The sequence below is a fragment of the Diabrotica undecimpunctata genome, chromosome 9 (assembly GCF_040954645.1).
Source record: "Diabrotica undecimpunctata isolate CICGRU chromosome 9, icDiaUnde3, whole genome shotgun sequence".
Lineage (NCBI taxonomy): Eukaryota > Metazoa > Arthropoda > Insecta > Coleoptera > Chrysomelidae > Diabrotica > Diabrotica undecimpunctata.
In genome coordinates this window covers 67,089,005-67,109,136 of record NC_092811.1, presented here as the reverse complement: position 1 = coordinate 67,109,136, position 20,132 = coordinate 67,089,005, and the positions used below count along the sequence as shown (strand labels likewise).

At 33.6% G+C, this 20,132-nt stretch overlaps 1 protein-coding gene across 1 annotated transcript; it reads left to right on the top strand.

Annotated features, from left to right (window-relative positions):
• The first annotated feature begins 1,560 nt into the window (after positions 1 to 1,560).
• LOC140451036 (uncharacterized) lies at positions 1,561 to 2,814 on the top strand. The gene has a single exon (XM_072544752.1). The coding sequence runs from the start codon at positions 1,561 to 1,563 to the stop codon at positions 2,812 to 2,814; it is 1,254 nt and encodes a 417-aa protein (XP_072400853.1).
• Positions 2,815 to 20,132: the final 17,318 nt, after the last annotated feature.

The window sequence follows — 20,132 nt, the reverse complement described above, 5'->3', positions numbered from 1 at the left end:
AGCAGATAGATTAGCAAAAAGAGCTACTACAGAAGGGGAGATGATTAACATGAAGCTACATTTGAACGATCACGTAAGCCAAATGAAAATAACTATGAAAACTCAACGGAGAAAAATACGAAAAATCCAACTCTGGGAAAAAGTTTAAATTGTTACTTCCAAAACTAAACATAAAACCATGGTTTTTTAATGCAAAAAATAGAAATTTTATAAAAGCAATTTCACGAATCAGAAGTAACCATGCAATGTATCCGGAATATAAACACCGTTTAGGTATCCATAACGAAGATTATTGCGAATGCGGAAAACATGGTAGTTTAGAACATATTATATTAGAATGCCCTTCTATTCAACAAGAGATCTCTACACTACTTAGTAATCTATATAAATTAAAAATAGATACACCTTTTAACTTATCGATCTTACTTGCAACTGAAGATATACGAGTATATGAGGTTATTTATGTACATACAGTTAAATGTAAATTTAAATTATAAGCACACTAACATAAATCCCACTCTTTTGTATCCATTCCAGGGGTCCCCTCCCCGTGTTATAAAACCCCGCCGAGACGACCCTTCGGCAAATTAGCTCTCCTTTTAAATCTCCTTTGTGATAACTAACAAAATTAATAAAAAAAAACTAAAAAAAAAAAAAATAAAAAAAACAAATAAAATAAAAAAAAATAAAATAAAAAAAAAATCAAAAAATAAACAATATAGTTAAAAAAATACAGTTACATTATAAGGATAATCAATAATATAATATTGAGTATTATGTATAATAATATGTGTTGTTCATTAAATATAAGATAATATTAGATACGCATTAAGTGAAAATTAATACTTAACTGAATACTTCCTTCCTTATAACTTTCACACATTTGTTCTGGCTAATTGGCTTAGTTCCAGTGCCATAAAACAAAACACACACACACACATTATAATGATAAATTAGTGTATCAAATATCACAAATACAAGAAGAATCTATATTTAAGTGAAAAATTCTTTCAAATGTTGCAAAAATATTCGATCCCTTAGGACTTTTATCACCATGCATAATAATGATAAAAATACTTCTACAAAAATTATGGCCAGAGAAATTATCCTGGGACGATTTGGTTCCAGGTGATATTAGCAAATTATGGCAAGAAATAAATAATAAACTCTCTGTATTGGGTAATGTACATATAAACAGGCGAGTGATATGTACCGATGCAGTTAAAATTCAAATTCATTAATTTTCTGACGCTTCAGAGAATGCATATGGAGCATGCATTTATATTAGGTCCATGAATCAAGATGGTAAAACATTTTCACATTTTCTTTGCGCCAAATCCAAGGTAGCGCCACTAAAAACAGTTACTCTTCCACGACTTCCACACTAATTTTATGGTCCGATTCTACTATTGTTCTTAATTGGCTCAAATATTCACCAAATCAGTTGAAAACCTTTGTCAGTAATCGTGTGGTAGAAATTCAAAATTTGACCTCCTCTTATTTTTGGCGTCATGTCCTGTCTAAACTTAATCCAGAGTATCTAGAGGTGTCAAACCACATATGTTAGTTAATAATACATTATGGTGGCATGGTCCAACATTTTTAGTAGAAGAAGAAGAAGAAAATAACTGGCCTAAAACGTGCGCACCAAATTCAAGTTTACCCGATATACGGAAACAGAAAAAGGTATATCTTCAAGCCATACAGCTAAAAAAAGATTTTATAAAAAAATATTCCGATTTAAACAGATTAAAAAGAATCGTGGCACACTTATTCAGGTTTTGTCAAAACTGCACCACAAAATTACGTGACGTGCCGAAGAAAACTGATCCATTGGAATTATCTGAACTCTCAGATGCCTTAAAATGCATAATCAAATTATCTCAACAGGAATATTTTGGCAAAGAACTTAGTAGATTGAAAAAAAAGTCTCTTAAAGACTGCAAAATGTTAAATCTAAACCCTTTCTTAGACGATGATGAAATAATTAGAGTTGGGGGTAGATTAAATTACTCATCATTTTCATTCGAGAAAAAGCATCCGGTAATACTATCTGCACAAAGTCATCTTGCTCAAATAATAGCAAGGCAAGCACATCTTAATTTATTACATGCCGGACCGCAGCATACACTAGCAAACATTCGTGATCAATATTGGATAATAAACGGTCGCATTTTAGTAAAGAATATCGTTAAGCACTGCATTCCATGCTTCAGATTTAAACCAACAAAAATAAAGCCCATAATGGCTCCATTACCAAATATGCGTCACAACGCAAGGCAGCCTTTTGAACACGTAGGCGTGGACTACGCAGGTCCAATAATGATAAAAAGTAAAGCAGGTCGCGGAAATAAACTATCCAAGTGTTATATATGCTTATTTATATGTTGTGTAACTAAAGCCGTGCATATCGAGCTAGTTACCGACTTATCTACAAACGGTTTTATGTTGGCATTAAAGCGCTTCATATCACGCAGAGGTAAACCCACTTGTATTTATAGCGATAACGGTACGAATTTTTTGGGAGCCATTAATGTGTTAAAAGAGTTAGGTAAATTTATTAAAGATAAAAGGAAGGATTTGATAAATGCTTCCCAAAAAATTGATATAAACTGGAAATTTACCCCTCCATTTTCTCTCCACTTTGGCGGATTATGGGAGGCGGGTATTAAAAGTATAAAACATCATTTACGTAGAGTTGCTAAGGATCTCATTTTAACATATGAGGAACTTTATACTATTTTAGTTGAGATCGAGGCAATTTTAAACTCACGTCCCTTATCCTCACTATCCGATTCTGTCCATGATCCATAATCCATTAACACCCGCACATTTCCTAATTGGTCGTACTCTTACTTCAACATGTGAAGCAGATTTAACTACCATACCAGTAAACCGTCTATCCATGTACCAACATCTGGTGCAGGTTAAACAACATATTTGGCAGCGTTGGAGTAAAGAGTATATCAGCGAGCTCCAACAGAGAACTAAGTTTAAAGTGAGCTATGAATCATTGAAAATTGGATCCTTAGTTTTAATAAAAGAAGATCATCAACCTCCAAATGGAAGCTGGGACGAGTAGAAAACATCCACAGAGGAAGCGATGGTGTCGCCAGGGTGGCAACAATAAAGACTAACAATGGTCAAATCAAAAGATCATTTGCTAACATTTGTCCATTGCCATTAGAAAATTAGTGGCTCGAGTTTAAGTTAATTAAGAGTTATTTTATTTTATCCTTTTAATTTTGAAAGTGCAATCCCTTTCAAGGCGGGGAGCATGTTCCGACTTCTGCGACTTTTGGAAGTAAGTGGCAACGCCGCGTGAGCAGTTTGGGGGAAATTGGTGGAACGAAAAGCATTGCAACATAATCATCGGTGCAAGATAAAATATATAAACGTTTTGTTAACGGACTCAGTTGTTTTAACTTGTTTTTAAAAGTGTAAATTGGAAATAGTAAAAATAAATCTTCACTTGAAGTCTTTTTTGTTTAATCACATTGATTTCGAGTGAAATCAACGACAATAATAATAAAATAGTATTATTATCTTCATTTACTTAACCGGTGTTTACTAACGGTATTTTTTTAACTTAGTCAGTGTTTCAAAAAGTATTTTATTTCTTTTAGAAAGCTCAATAATTGAAATAAACTATGGATGGAAAAGCAATTCATTCCTCGAGTGATCTAAGTTCAGATGATGAATGGTTATATACACAATTACAAGAAGCAGGCCTGATGTCAAAACATAACTGGCGTAAACAAGGTATCAAAGAAGATAAAAAAAGAATTAAACTAGGTTACTAGCGATCATATTATTTATTATGTTTGTTTTGAGGTTCGTATTTACTTTTTTGGCATTTATGTTTTTAATGCTATAATTCTTATTATTTTTTTTTTAGATTTGAATCAAAAACAACACTAGTTCTGATATGGAACCATGTAACTCCAATAAATACGAAATTAGTGCAACCCCAATAAAGGAACAAAACTTAGGCGATTCCATGAAAAGAATTATTAATAGCCAGCAGAACGTAAACACAATATTTGATCAAAAGATAAACTTGGATATTGGAAACATTGACATTAACAATCTACAAGTTATGGTAAACGTTGGTAATGATTCTTTTGATCTGCAACGGGAACCACCCGAATAAGCTACGGTGGCCATCGAGTATCCTTAGCCTTCTATATTATCGAATGTTTCCAATATCACGATAGATAGTGAAAACGCTGTGCAAGACATCGGAAATAATGCCGATAATATAAATTTTATAAAATTAAATCAATACGAATCTTTCCTTCCTTCAAACCAAAATAATATTCTCATATATACGAATACTCAAGACCCAATTACAGATATAGTTATTGATAATGAAAACAATACTCTAGGTACGGATAAAAATAATATATCCCAGAACAATATTATATAGCAATCTAGTACCTCTGCTACTCCATCGTGTTCTTCCAAAGTGGTCATACTGAGTAATGTTCCATATCACGGTGATTTGTTAAGTCATAAAAAACGAGAGAACAAGGCGACAAAAGATGAAATAAATATAAACGCAATGTAAATAAGGAATTACGGATGAAAGGTGAAAATTATTTAGGATACAGAAGAGACAGAAAAGCAAAGCCTAATGAAAAATTTAAAGTGAAAGATCACATATTTAAGCCTGTAAAATCCATGAACTACCGTGCACTTCTGAGTTTTGCAAGAAGTCGAAACTCAGATCATGTGACAATATTAACGAATATTGTTCTGAAGCTATTTTCTTGTGGCATGTTAAAGTAATTACTATTGAAATGGGAATAAGCCACAATTAAAGGTTAAAGTACGTTTATTGACGTTTTAATTTCCGCTTCCGAAATGAAAATTGAAACGTCAATAAACGTACTTTAACTTTTAATTGTGGCTTATTCCCATTTAAATAGTAATTAATATTAACGAACAACAGAGGCAATTTTTGTTTAAAAATTTCTAGAAAAATATGAACTGGGAGCAGCGAAGATCATTCATAACTTCTCACATTAACAAAGTACCAAAAAAAAAAATTACAAAAAAATCCAGAATCATCCAAAAGAAATGATAGTCGAACATACGTTTTGTCAATTGATAATGTACGTCACCAAGTCTGTAAAAAATGTTCTTGGTCACTCTTGGCATTAAAGACTGGTTTGTTAGATACTGGCTGACAAAAACAGATTGTGCCATGCTCCCCAATTTATCCAGATCAACCAGTAATCGCAGAAATTCAGAAAAAACTTAAGATCACAAATATGTTGAATAGTTTTTAGCAGGTCTTCTAAAAATGCCGTCGCATTACTTAGCCCAGTCTGGTTATACAAAAATCATCGATTTCACGGCAAAATTTTTCGCAGATATCTGAAGCTTTTAAGACATAGGTGGGGGTTACTAGATGACCAATAGATGAAAAAATACTCCTACTTTTACCTTGCGTTTTTTTTAAACAATAAGTTATGGTCACAATTTGATTTTTTGTCTATAAATTTTTTCCCTTATATTTTAAATAAACAATATTTATATCATTTTTTTAAATCAAGAATATCTTTATTTTCCCGTTTTTTCAATTAAAATTGATAAATAATTTACGGAGATATTGGCAAAAAAGCAGTTTTTTTGCACGTTTTTATAAATTTGATTAACTTTTTTATTAACAAAATAAAATGTTATTAATACATTTAAACATCGAGGAATTACTGTCCTTTAAATTTGTGCGAAATTTACCCTCGATCGGTCAAATAGTTTAAAAGTTATTTAATTTGTTTATCCCCGAGGCTAATTATTTAAACTATTGAGCTTGCTCTATGCATGATGCTAGACACATTTAGCAAATTTCATAGGCTTCTTTAAAACTTAGACTACCTCAGAAGTTAAATGCGTATTGCTTTTTCATCAAAATTATTTACAAAATAAACGTTTGAAAAAGGGGTATGTTTGTTTACTTATAAACAATTGTAATAACTTCTATATTTTTTAAGCTACAGACTTGTACGTACAACCATTGGATAGCTGGTAAAAAAAACTGACATTAAAAAAATAAACCGTCTATGACCAATAGGGACGAAGTTAGCGACTATTTTTTTTAAATCATATCTCCATCGTTTATAAACATTAAGATGTAAAATTTGCACAAATTTTGAATGAAAATCTAAACTTTATATTGAAACTTATAGCTATAAAATTGATCCAATTTTTCGAAACTTACAGCCTTTCGAAACAAAGTTACTTTTGAAAGATCGACATAGGAAAGTGGAGGAAAGTTCTGTCATTTGTATTTACAGGATATGTACCAACTGCCAAATATAATGGATATGGTCGAGTACGATAATTTTTGCCATAAAGGTTGGTTCATTATAAGAAGATCTACATTTTGGTGTGGCGTATGGAGTGACATGACGATAGAACAAGTTTTAATGAGAGCAATCAAGTTGGTTGGTGGTATTACTCATGGTAGAGGAATCACAGACAGCGTTGTAGCCAAATGGATTGCTGGCTGCATAATTTATCTTAAAATATGTAATGAAATGGAGAGATTTTGCATGATCAATTTCTAAACTTCGGAGCAGCATGTTGAATGTCGACCATCTAGAATGCATAGAGATGCCACAGATTTGGTTAAAATCAAAGGATTTTTTTCGACGCACGATTCTTTTCAACAAAGTGATTACGTAACATCTATTGCCTCGGGTGTCGTTGGAAATAAAAATATCAATTGTCATAAAACTTTTGAAATAGGTACCAATATACAAAATAAAATAATTGCTAAAAATTTTGATGATGTCACAGCAAAAATAAAGGATAAAGTTGCAAATCTGTTTTCACTAAATTCAAAAGTTACCATACATGATAGGACCATACCTATCAATCCTCCTAATATTTCAAAGAATTTGTGCAAGCATTGAAAATAAGACTGATATGAAAAGTAAGTTCCAGTATGAACTGGCCCCATTCCCTCTGTCTTTATTTAATGAAGGTGGTATGCGTAATAGGGTGGAGCGCTGTTATATGGAGAAAAATAAAATAACGATTTTCACAAACGCGAGGTGCGGAATCGATGCTACTGTGGGACAGTATTCGAAAAGTTCATTGTCATTTTTTTATATTTCCACTCTGACATCTGCCCCAACGTGATATAAAATTTTGAAAATTATAAAAAAAAATATTTTTTCATGCGCGGGGTGCGGTATCAATCCGGTCCTAGGATATGAAACGAAAACTTCATTAACACTTCTTGCTATCTCCATCAGAATAACTGCCCCGGTGCTACTGAAATCGATCTATTTTATATTTCGGGCCAGCCCCCTACCTAACGGAGACACCAACCAGTTATTACCTGTCACAGAAGTCGACCTTTACTCTCCCACTCTATTTCAATTCTTAGTAGGTAGTAGGTACATCTTTTGTATACACTATTCAGTACTGTTTCGATAATCGGTTGGTTTAGTATCGTTTTCTATAGCATCAAGCTCAATAGTCAAAGTTTAGTGTTGCGACAAATTTTGTGTGAATTCAGTGACTATAATTAGATTACAACTATGGCATTACTCCGGAGTGAAGTAACTTGTGCAATATTTGGTTCTGGTAGTGAGCTCCCTAAAAATGTGTTACCTACGTATAAAGATATGATGAAGCTGTTTATATTCGTATCTCAAAGCTATAAAAAACAGTATAACAACTGTGTGCGGAAAACCAGTGAAATTGTGATGGAAAGAGTAGAGGAGATGTGGCGCAGAGCTTCAATGCCCATCGTAGAACACAAAACAATATTAGCCAGAGTTATAGCTTACCACGATAAGTATAGAACATTATTGAAACCATATAAAGGCAGGAAGGACGAAGTTGGTTACAAAGAGAAGGTTTGGTGAGGATAGCAAGAAATTGTTTGATATTGCTACTTGCAAATCTTTAGAGTTCACAGATTGCAGCTATCCTAGAAACCGAAAAATTCCAATACCAGAACGAAATTTCTTAATCTGCAATCATTGCTGGAGCTGCAATCATTTCTGCAGCTTTCCAAGACATTGGTTTCATTACTGAAAACGATTCATCACGGGTTATAGACAGAAGTAGAGTTCGACGAGCTCGTTCTAAAGCTAGGGCTACATTGACAGGTGAACCTACAATTTTTGGTGCTATCATCGGATTATTTTACTATGGTAGAAAAGATAAAACGTTAATACACGAAGATGGTCGTAGAAGAGTGATTCAGGAGGAGCATATTACCATATTGAAAGAACCGGACTCTGAATACCTAGGCCATATTTCTTTGAAAACTGGTGACGCCAAAACGATTTGCAGCTCTATTCTGACATTCCTTTCCTCCAAGTCCATCGATGCAAATCAAATAATGGCTATTGGTTGTGATGGGACTGCCGTGAACACAGGAATCAAAGGTGGCGTTATTCGTGTATTGGAAATCAAGTTTCAACGTCCCCTCCAATGGCTCGTATACCAACTACACGCTAATGAACTGCCATTGCGTCACCTTTTTCAACATTTAGATGGCACTACAAGTGGACCAAAAGGTTTCACAGGTCCCATTGGCAAGGCAGTTACTTACTGTGAAGTGTTACCAGCGGTTCCGTTTGATGCAATTAAATGTGCGTTACCTGATATTACCAAATCGACACAAGAGTTAAGCACCGATCAACTGTATCTTCTACAAATATGTCAGTATATCAATAGTGGACATTGTGAAGAAAACTTTGCGAAAAAAAAATCCTGGTAAACTAGTACACTCTAGATGGTTGATAATGGAGAACCGGATATTGAGATTATATGTCTCAAGTGAAACTCCGTCAGAAAACCTAATTATACTAAGCACATTTATTTTAACGGTCTATGCTCCTTATGTGGTTCAGGATCAAGACTGAGCCAATTATTTTTGGTGCCAAACATTTATATGATACGATAAAACTGTCGCGCTATTTGCCAAACCATTTGAAGAATATTATTGACCCAGTCATACAGAGAAATGCATTATTTCGACATTTAGAGAATTTACTACTAGGAATGTTAGCCGACAACAGACAGTACGTCAGAGAACTTGCACTCCGCAGAATATTGAAGATCAGAGAGACATCAAACATCGGAGCCTTGCGTATTTTCCAAGTACCTACTTTAAATATGAATGCTCATAATTATATCGATATGATAGATTGGAAAACCAAGACAGAATCTACACTAACGGAGAGTATCAGTACCGAAATAATATCTCAGGCCATCATAGAGCCACAGCTTGTCGAAAATGAAATTCTGAAGAATATTAGAAAAAATCCGTGTCACACACAATCCACTGAAAGGTGTGTCAAATTAGTTACAGAAGCAAGTGCTGCCATCTGTGGACCACAGAGGAGAGATGGATTTATTAAGAATAAGCTGAAATCATGCCTTTTGATGCCTAAATTTGACAGTAAGAAAGACTATCATTCATAATGATTTTTTATGTTATTCTTGAATTTGTAAGCATATTTTTTTTTATTTTGTATTAACTATTTTTTCTTTTTTTCTTCGTATTATTTATAATCCTAATAGCTCAAATAAATGAATAAAAAACATTATCGTTGACTCTGTCGAATTAAAAATTTTTTTTACAAAATTCCAAAATCTCAATCACCTTCTGGCACTTTTCAGACTGAAAATACGAAAAAATTTCATTTAAGTTTTTCATTCGAAAATGGAAGACGCATCAATTCCGCACCCCGCAAAAATGAAATTCGAAAAAATAAATTTGAGCTCCACCCTAATGCGTAAATCGCAAAAGTCTGCATTTTGTAGCTTATTTAATGAAATCACAACAATAACGTCAAATAATATTTTAATCCACACTTTATGACTGTAACAGTTTTGAACACCCTCATTTAAGAAAGTACGTCGGATTTTTGTACATTTTCACTGGATGTGATACCACTTCATGCTTTTATAATCAGGGGAAATTTACATTAATCAACGCAAACAAAGAAACTCTTAGTTTCATGGATATTTTCTACGATTCCAACGCAAGTAAAGAAAATATAATGAGAATTGGTTGTGAGGTGATTGTGATTCTATACTATACTGCAGTTGATATAAATTATAAAAAAAAACACAACAATACAATTTCTTTAAATGATTTAAGATACTTACAATTCAACAGAAATATCGGTAAATCATCTTTTAAACTAGAAACTCTGCCACCAACTGAAGGTGCAGCCAAACAGCATGTTCTTCGGGTTTACTATTAATTACAAATGTGGTTAGGTAATAAGTTAGATGCTTGTGCCTATGGTTGGAGACAAAGTGCCACTGATTTTGAACCAATTTATACTTTAGATAATTTAATTCTCAAAGAGACATTAAAGCACATTACATGCAAATGCATCACAGGTTGCAAAACCACTAGATGTGGGTGCAGAAAACGTGGTTTAAATTGTACGAACTTGTGCATACATTGTACCGAGGAAGAAGAAGAGGAGAAAATATGCTGCAACCTCGGTACAGTTACGTTTGATGACGACAGTGATTCTGAAGATGTATATTTATAGACTGACTTAATAAGTGAAGACAAACAACCTGCAACGAAAAGGTTCAGAGCTGACAGTGAAGTCGATTGAATGAACAAAATTTTAACTTTTAAACCAATGTATGTAAAGAAAATAATCGAGCTGTAAAAGTAGTCCAGAGATGGAAGCCCCAAGGAAACAGAACAAGAGGAAGGCCCCGTAAAAGATGGATAGACGACGTAGAGAGGGATCTTAAAACCATGAATATCAGGCAGTGGCGAAGGAAAGTATCCGACAGGGCAGAATGGAAGAACATTGTTAAGCAGGCCAAGACTCACAAAGGGTTGTAGCGCCATTAGAAGAAGAAGAAGATGTAAAGAAAATAAAAAAAGTAAAGTTCAATAAACATTGCAAAATTTAATAAGATAAGTGTTAAAAAAATCGACATATTTTATCAAAGCAGTAACGCAGATTAGATTAATATTGTATATCATATTTGTACGAAAAATAGAATAAAAATCAATATTGTTAATTATAAAAATACAAACAATTATAATTAATATAAGGAATATATTAATACATTGTGTAAAAAATTACCTGAAATTAAATTTATAAAATATATAAGTATTATTACATCATTGATATAAAATGAAAAAATATATGTTGATTTTCCGGAATTTTCCGGAATTTATGGGGGATGAAAATTATGTCATCATTATTAATGCTGCGACAGACTATTCCAGCTAAATTTAAAAAAAGTAAGTATTTACGGTGAATTTCAAATGGACTCAATTTTTCCGAGGTTTTCCATATTTTCCGGCCAGTGAAAACTATTTAGTTATTCATATTTCGACGAGCTACCCAAGAATAAAAAAAGAGGCTTCCAGCTGTAATGAAAGCCGAGATAATGTAAATTTTTCCTACGTGTTGCAATTTGAAGTTTCCATGTCGAAAAAAAAAACGGAGCTGAAAAAGTTATCCTCTTCACTTTGTTGATCTTTCGAAAGTACCTTCGTTTCGAAGGGCTGTAAGTTTCGAAATATTAGATGAATTTTATAGCTATAAGTTTCAATATAAAGTTTAGATTTTCATTCAAAATTTGTGCAAATATTACGTCTTAATGTTTATAAACAATAGAGATATGATTTAAAAAAAAAATAGTAGCTAACTTCGTCCCTATTGTTCATAGAAGGTTTTTTATTTTTTAATGTGAGTTTTTTTACCAGCTATCCAATGGTTGTACGTACAAGTCTGTAGCTTGAAAAATATAGAAGTTATTACAATTGTTTATAAGTAAAAAACATACCCCTTTTTTAAACGTTTATTTTATAAATAATTTCAATGAAAACGCAATAAGCATTTAACTTCTGAGATAGTCTAAGTCTTAAAGAATCCTATGAAATTTGCTAAATGTGTCTAGCATCATGCATAGGGCAAGCTCAATAGTTTAAATAATTAGCCTCAGGGATAAACAAATTAAATAACTTTTAAACTATTTAACCGATCGGGGGGAAATTTCGCACAAATTTAAAAGACGGTAATTACTCGATGTTTGAATGTATTAATAACATTTTATTTTGTTAATAAAAGAAATTAATACAATTTATAAATTAGTGCAAAAAACTGCTTTTTGCAAGTATCTCCTAAATTATTTATGAATTTTAATAGAAAAAACGGAAAATAAAGATATTCTTGATATAAAAAAATGATATAAATATTGTTTATTTAAAATATAAGAGAAAAAATTTATAGACAAAAAATCAAATTGTGACCATAACTTATTGTTTAAAAAAAAAGCAAGGTAAAAATAGGAGTATTTTTTCATCTATTCATCATCTAGTAACCCCCACCTATGTCTTAAAAGCTTCAGATATCTGCGAAACATTTTTCGACCTTTTCTTTTAACCAGACTGGGCTAACTATCGTGCTAAAACATCACGAGAATATTTAGAACCAATTTTCTCGAACATGACACAGCTCTATTACACATATAAAGAAAATTGTGAGTAAGAGGGTAGAGAATCTCTTGGCCGTAAATGATTTGACAAATTATTTTTGAAATTCAACCTGAGCCTATACCACCCAAAGAAATATCAGTGTGACTTTTGTTGCAGTCATAAAACTGGAAACATTACGGATAAAGAATATGCTCAACATGTTTTGAAGAAAGATCGAGCCAGGAAAGAAGAAGATACTGATAAAGATATTGCACAGTCCGGGGCTTGTCACGTATTCACACAGGATGTTGAATCGGTAAAATTGGTCCCATATCTTCAAGCTAGTGCTATTTATTATAAAACTAAATTATGCGTCCATAATTTTACACTATATAATTTAGCAAGTAAGGAAGTAATGTGTTATTGGTTCGATGAGTCAAATAGCACTCTTGAAGCCTCTGTTTTTGCTTCATGCTTAGTAGACCATCTAAAGAAGATTTTTTGAGTCAGAAACTATTGCCATTAATTTTATATTCCGACGGCTGTTGTGCTCAAAATCACAATGTTACCCTTAGTAATGTTTTTTATTACGTTTAGCAATTGAAAAAATAGCGTGATTACACAAAAGTACCTGGAAAAAGGACATACCCAGATGGAATGTGATTCCGTACACAGTGCAATAGAGTGTAAATTCAAAAGGTAAAAAATTTTAAAAGAAGCAGACCTGGATGACAAAGACCTCAGAACTATACTGGAATCAGACCGCATACATGAAAATTAACAGAGAAGAAACAGATCACATAAAAATACTACGTGGAGTTAGACAGGGATGTATCCTGTCGCCATTGATATTTAATATGTACTCAGAGAAAATTTTTAACGAGGCTCTTTACGAAATAGACGAAGGCATCCTTCTAAATGGTGAAAGAGTCAACAATGTTAGGTATGCCGACGACACCATGGTAATAGCAGATAGTTTAGAGGGACTTCAGAAGCTAATGGACAGAATAAACGAGTACAGTCAACAGTACGGACTAAACATTAATACCCACAAAACGAAACAAATGATTATCAGCAAGGAGAATATAAATGGGGCTCATCTATACATTAATGGGACGCAGATAGAGCGAGTAAAACAGTATTGCTACCTGGGAACTATTATAAACGAACAGTGGAGCAATGTACAGGAAATAAAGTGCCGCATAGGAAAGGCAAGAACGGTCTTTAACAAAATGAGCGCCATCTTCAAAAGTCACAACATATCCCTAGATACAAAAATGAGACATATGAGATGCTATGTTTTCTCTGTGTTGTTGTACGGGGCGGAGGCATGGACGCTTACAGACACCACTATTAAAAAACTTGAAGCATTTGAGATGTGGCTTTATAGAAGAATACTCAGAATATCATGGACAGCAAGGATCACGAACAAGGAAGTTCTAGAAAAAATGAAGAAGGAACCAGAGATTGTGTTTACGATCAAATGCATAAAATTGCAATATCTGGGACACGTTATGAGAAATCAGCACCGTTACTCCCTGCTGCAGTCTATACTGCAAGGTAAAGTCAAAGGTAAGCGAGGACCCGGTAGAAGGATAATATCATGGCTGCGGAATTTAAGAACATGGTTTAAGAAAACCTCAACGGAGCTGTTTCGAGCCGCAGCGAGCAAGGTCATGATTGCCAATATGATTTCCAACATCCGAAACGGATAGGAACCAGAAGAAGAAGAAGAAAGAAGTTTACCTTCCACGACAATACACGGCTATAAATAAAACAGCTAGAATGGATCCCATGCCATACAAAGCTTGTTATTTGGACTATACCTTCTTTACCGACTTTTCGAAAGAATTTATCTCATCTTATAAATCTATACGGCCTGGTAAAAAGACAGGTTACCCAGTGGCCACAGATGTACGTATGCTAGAATACAGACCAAATGGCACAATTTAGTATAAAATTGATTTTGATGACGAGCTTCAGGCGTTACCACATCGTCCCACGCCAATTATCTGTATTAAAAAATAGATCACCTGTAGAAATTGTATGCAGCTAGAATACCAATTACAAAGCGGAAGTATGAAGATTTACAGGACCTCAAAAGAGTACTATCACCTAGTTGCCACTGTTTTTATGATGACCTTCCACACAGCAATCACTAAAGACTGCACATAGCTATTATAGACTAGAAGTTTCGAGAATTATTTTTATAATTTTATTACTATTATATCTTGTTTCATTGAAGTTTATTAAATATTATGACCAAAGAACTTTAAGCAAATTGATAATAAAATATCAGTCAACACCGCTCAAGTCATAAAATAAATAGTAAAATTAAGTAAATTGCCAAAATAAGTATAAATAATTATTTCTTAACCGCTAACTACGGTATTTGTTAAGTTACAATAGGAAGATTTCACCGGATGGTGCAGCAAATTATGTTTACCTGTCGGTCCCGAAAACTAGTATTTTCGAAGTAAAGTGAGCCGAATTAAATTTAAAGGAAAGTGAGACAGTATAGTGTGGAATTTGATGTCACCACCGAATAAATCGTAAACTCATTTACTCTATTTTAAACATAGTAACATAAGTATAAGTAGAAACACAGGTCATTTCGAGGTTAAGGTCTTACGGCCGCTTTTTAGAAGTTCAAATCTACCCACAGGTCCGTAATTAGAAAAATGTCCAATAACCAACAACCTCAAAATAAATCAACATACTCTAACGAGAATACAGTCAAATTTCCGTCTAAGAAACAAGCCATCATATTTAATGCTCTTAATGACACTAAACTTGAAGAGTATTTAGTGGCTCTTGGTGAAATCATACACCCACGAAATGTACTATTTTCTTCAAGATTGGACAACAACAGAATATGCATATATCTTTCTAGTGAATCTCTAGTCGACAATTTTATTTCTTACCCTGGTGAAATATGGATTAAAAATGAAATACTTAAAGCACCCAAGTTAATAACCCCACATGAACGACTTTTGCTTTCTAACGTTTGTCCCTCCATTCCACATACTTTCTTAGAACAGGTATTAAATAATCTAGGCCTCAAACTTTCATCCTTAACGTTTCTAAGAATAGGTAGTAGGTTACCTGAATTCCAACACGTCTGGACTTTCCGAAAGCAAATTTATATTCAACCGTTAGAAAATGTTGTCCTACCAAAATCTTTCTTAAACAATTACGAGCAAACTGAATACCGTATATATTTAAGCTTAGATAAACCTGTATGTTTTACTTGTAAACAAACCAATCACATTGCTGCTAATTGCACTGCCAACAATCAACAAATTCCCTCTAATCCTGTATCCCAAACATCACAATCACATCCACAACAGCAATACCAACTATCCCTTCTTGTTTTTCTTTAGGTACCGTCTCCTCTAAGGAGGTTGGTAATCATCACAGCTATTTTCACTTTTGAGATTGCAGCTCCGAACAAACCGACGGAACTGCAATTATACCACTTTCGCAGATTGTTGAGCCAGGAGATGCGTCTTCTCCCAATACTTTGGTTTCCCTGTATTTTTCTCTGCATTATGGTTTGCAGCAACACATATTTATCCCCTCTCATAACGTGGCCGAGATATTGTAACTTTCTTATCTTAATCGTATTCCCAACTATCCCTACTGCAACAAAACTCTGAAAAATTAACTGAATATCAAAATATATTAAACGAAAGTACCTCACATAATGAACAAAGTACGAGTACCTCACAAAATGAAGAAAATGTGAATATATGCCAAAACGAACCGAATACTACTAGCCTACCGCAACAGCAGCAAAAAGATGTCAACCTTACTCATCTAAACCCGAAACACAAGCGCTTATTCATATTATGGACCTCAACATTCCTAATTCTCTTAATCATTGATTCCCTTAGTTCATTACAAACCATGAAACAATTGCATACCAGACATCCTATTGCACTTCTCATAAAGAATGCACTATTTCAACTCCATGAAGCTAACTTAAAAGTTCAGTCCATATGGTTTCCATTACACATCGGACTCTAAGGCAATGAAGAAGCAGATGTTCACGCACTTGAGGCTTCAGTGCCACTTCAGTTACAGTGAAACAAGTGATCTTGTTTCACTTGTTTCTCGGCGGACCTCAAATCCTTTTTTAAACAAAATTGTTAACTAAGTGGGAAAGTGCTTGGCAAGATTCGCAATCAGTGCTACACAAAATTAAAGCTCAGATAACGTCTTGGTGTGATATTGATCTTAACCGACAACTGTTTGTGAAGTTAACCCGGTTGCGTATAGGTCACACAAGATTGACCCATAATTACTTAATAGCTAAAACAAACCGTTTTTTATGTGATTTGTGCAATAGTGAAATAACCGTACATCATATTTTAATAGACTGTCCTAAATTTAACAAAGAAAGACTTATCATCTAACGAATTATGTAAAATTTTAGGTCCAAATTGTAATATTAATGGTTTATTTAAATATCCTAAATATATTAATGTACTACATATTATATAATGTATAATGTATAGGTATAGCTAATGACCCCTGTGGTTGATGCTATTAAAATAAAAAAAAAAGATTTGACCGATTTTTAAAATGTGACAGTTTTTTTTCGTCTCCTATAAAGTTGGTAAAAATGACTTATGCGGTGTTGTTAGCTAAGGGACGATATGTGTTGTTATTATACATACTTACATGCGTATACTTTTTATGTAATATATTATATATATATATATATATATATATATATATATATATATATATATATATATATATATAAACATTATATACATATCTTCTTCCTATGCCGTCCCCATTAACGGAGGGTGGCGACCATATTTTTAAAAGCTTTTCTGTCTTTTGCAACGTGGAATAATTCGTCTACAGTCATGTTTGTCCAGTCTCGAATATTTCGCAGCCATGACTTCCTTTTTCTACCTATTCCTTTTTTGCCATCGACTCTACCCTGCATGATGACCTGCAGAAGACTATATTTATTATTTCTCAGTATGTGTCCAAGGTATGCAGTCTTGCGTACTTTTATTGTTCTCAACAATTTTTTGTCTCGACCCATCCTTCTCAGCACTTCCTCATTGGTGACCCTGGCAGTCCATGGAATTCTCAACATTCTCCGGTATATCCAAAGTTTAAAGGCTTCAATCTTCTTAACTATTTGCGCTTTTAGTGTCCATGTTTCTACCCCGTACAATAGTTGCGACCAGACGTAACATTCAACAAACCTCAGTCTCAGAGCAGTATTCAGATTTTTGTCACAGAACAATTGCTTGAATTTTAAGAACGCTGCCCTTGCCATTTCTATTCGTACCCGGATCTCTTGGTCTGGATCTAATTCTGTGTTGATGTAAGCTCCCAGATATTTATATTTTGTCACTCTCTCTATTTGCTGTCCACCAAGAGTTAGTTGTTCATTATTTATTGGACTCCTTGATACTATCATAAATTTGGTCTTATCTGTGTTGATGTCAAGTCCCATTTGAATGCATTCACTATTTATTGCATCTAGTAAAATTTGTAGTTCTTCTATACTCTCAGCCATAATTGTCATATGCAAATCTCATGGTGTTTATGATTTCTACACCAATTCTTATTCCCTCTTTTCTTTCCCATAAGGCTTTTCTGAATATGACCTGTGAGTACACGTTGAAAAGCGTCGGAGACAAGACGCATCCTTGCCTAACCCCTCTCGCAATCGGTATATTATTTGTTTCTATATAGTTCACCTTTACATATACATATGTTGCATACATATAATATATAGGTATATAATATATATTTAAGAGTGTTGTTATATATACTTTCATACATATACTTCTATGAAGCTTAAAATGTTAGTTTTGTAACTGCAGGTATATCGTTTTTCTATTTTTTTTACAAAATTTACTGTCTCATATTATTTGAAAGAATAAATTAGAAGAAATTGAAATTAGATGTGGAGTGAGACAGGGATGCGTATTGTCGTCAATTCTTTTTAATGCCTACTCCGAAGAGGTCCTGAAAAAAGCTCTTAAGGGTGAACCAGCTGGAATAAAGGTAAATGGAGTTCCCATTAACAACATTAGATATGCGGACGACACTGTGATCTTAGCCGAAAACATTGAAGATCTCAGAAACTGGTGACCAGAATAGCAGAGTATGGAAAAGAATATGGTCTATTATGAGAATATCGAAAACTCAAAGAAATAACGAGAATCTTCTAATAAACGGACCAACGTCGAACAAGTGGACAAATATGCATACCTGGAAACAATGATTAACTCCACAAATGATTAGAATCAGGAGATCAAAATAAGAATAGAAAAGCGTACTCTATGACGACGGAATTCTAACCGATCCATCACATTTTCAGCAGAAATTTGATAAAGAGTCCAGGCATTAGTCATAATCATATCAAGAAATTACGTATATGTTTTACCACCCCTTTTTACTTTTTATGCTTATTCGATATTACGATATGCACTGGTCATGCGCATCTACTCCACCCATTCCAGAATTGTAGGAAGCAAACAATTTTGGATGTACTACATTTTCTTTTGATTTTGATGTTTTTGACCACCGTTTTACCTGACCTGGTTCAATGGTATCATAATCGGATAACATAGAATAAACATTATTGTCATACCATTTCACACACAAAATTTCATTAGCTTTGTCGAATCTATAATCATATGTACCTCTTGCCATTTTCTTCATTAGAGTAGACTCCATTACTGAACATTTTTGCACACGATTTTCTCTTAAAGTTCCTGTGGCCTTTATGTTTTTTTGTTTTATATATGTCGTTAGTTGATATGTCGTAAAATAATTATCGAAAAAAATTTCATTTCTTGATGGCTCGGGCAGGTATTTCAAAAGATTAATTACTAGTTTAGCTCCAAGTGGTATTCCTTTAGTATCTTCAGTATCATTTGCCTTTCCACAATAAACATTAGAACCATAACAATATCCAGTGGAACCAGTTATCATCCAATTCTTATATCCAAATCTGACTGGCTTCTCTCTAATAAATTGTTTTGCTGCTAGGCAAAACTCCTAGGTCCTCATCTAATGACCAGTATAGTCTCTCTCGTGGTAATGTGTTATACCCAGTTAGTTATAATATTGCAAAAAAAGTTTTCATTTCATTTGGAGATATTGTAAAAGAGTGATTATTTTTTTGCCGTGCGTATAAAAGTAACTGATCACAAATGTATGTAATAATTTCTTCAGTAAGTAATTTTTCAAAAATTTGAATTGGTAATAAATTCTTCAAATCTTCTTTAACGTTTTTCTTCTCTTCTCTTCAAATGATATATTTAATTTTGTAGTAGTAGATTGAAAATCGGTTTTTACCCAATGTGATTTCTGCCCAGTGCTCTGAATGCCAAAGTGAATAAATTCAAGCAAGCGCGGCGGGAGTAACTATGACTCTCTTAAGAGAAATGACAAATTTTAATGAGAAAACTACGAACCATGGCTGGTGAAACCACATATGATCAGCTATGGCGAGAAAACATAAAAAATTCACCGTTTTTGTCAGGACTCAAGCATTCCGTAGCCAGCAGAAGCTGGCTGTGTCGGAAACCAACGGGTTGGACGGAAAGGACTACGTGAAGTCTGTTCAATTAAGGTCTAACAACTTACCTACTGCTGGCATCCCCTCCAACCTTAAGGAACTTTAAAGGTGCAGGGCGGGTTCCAATAA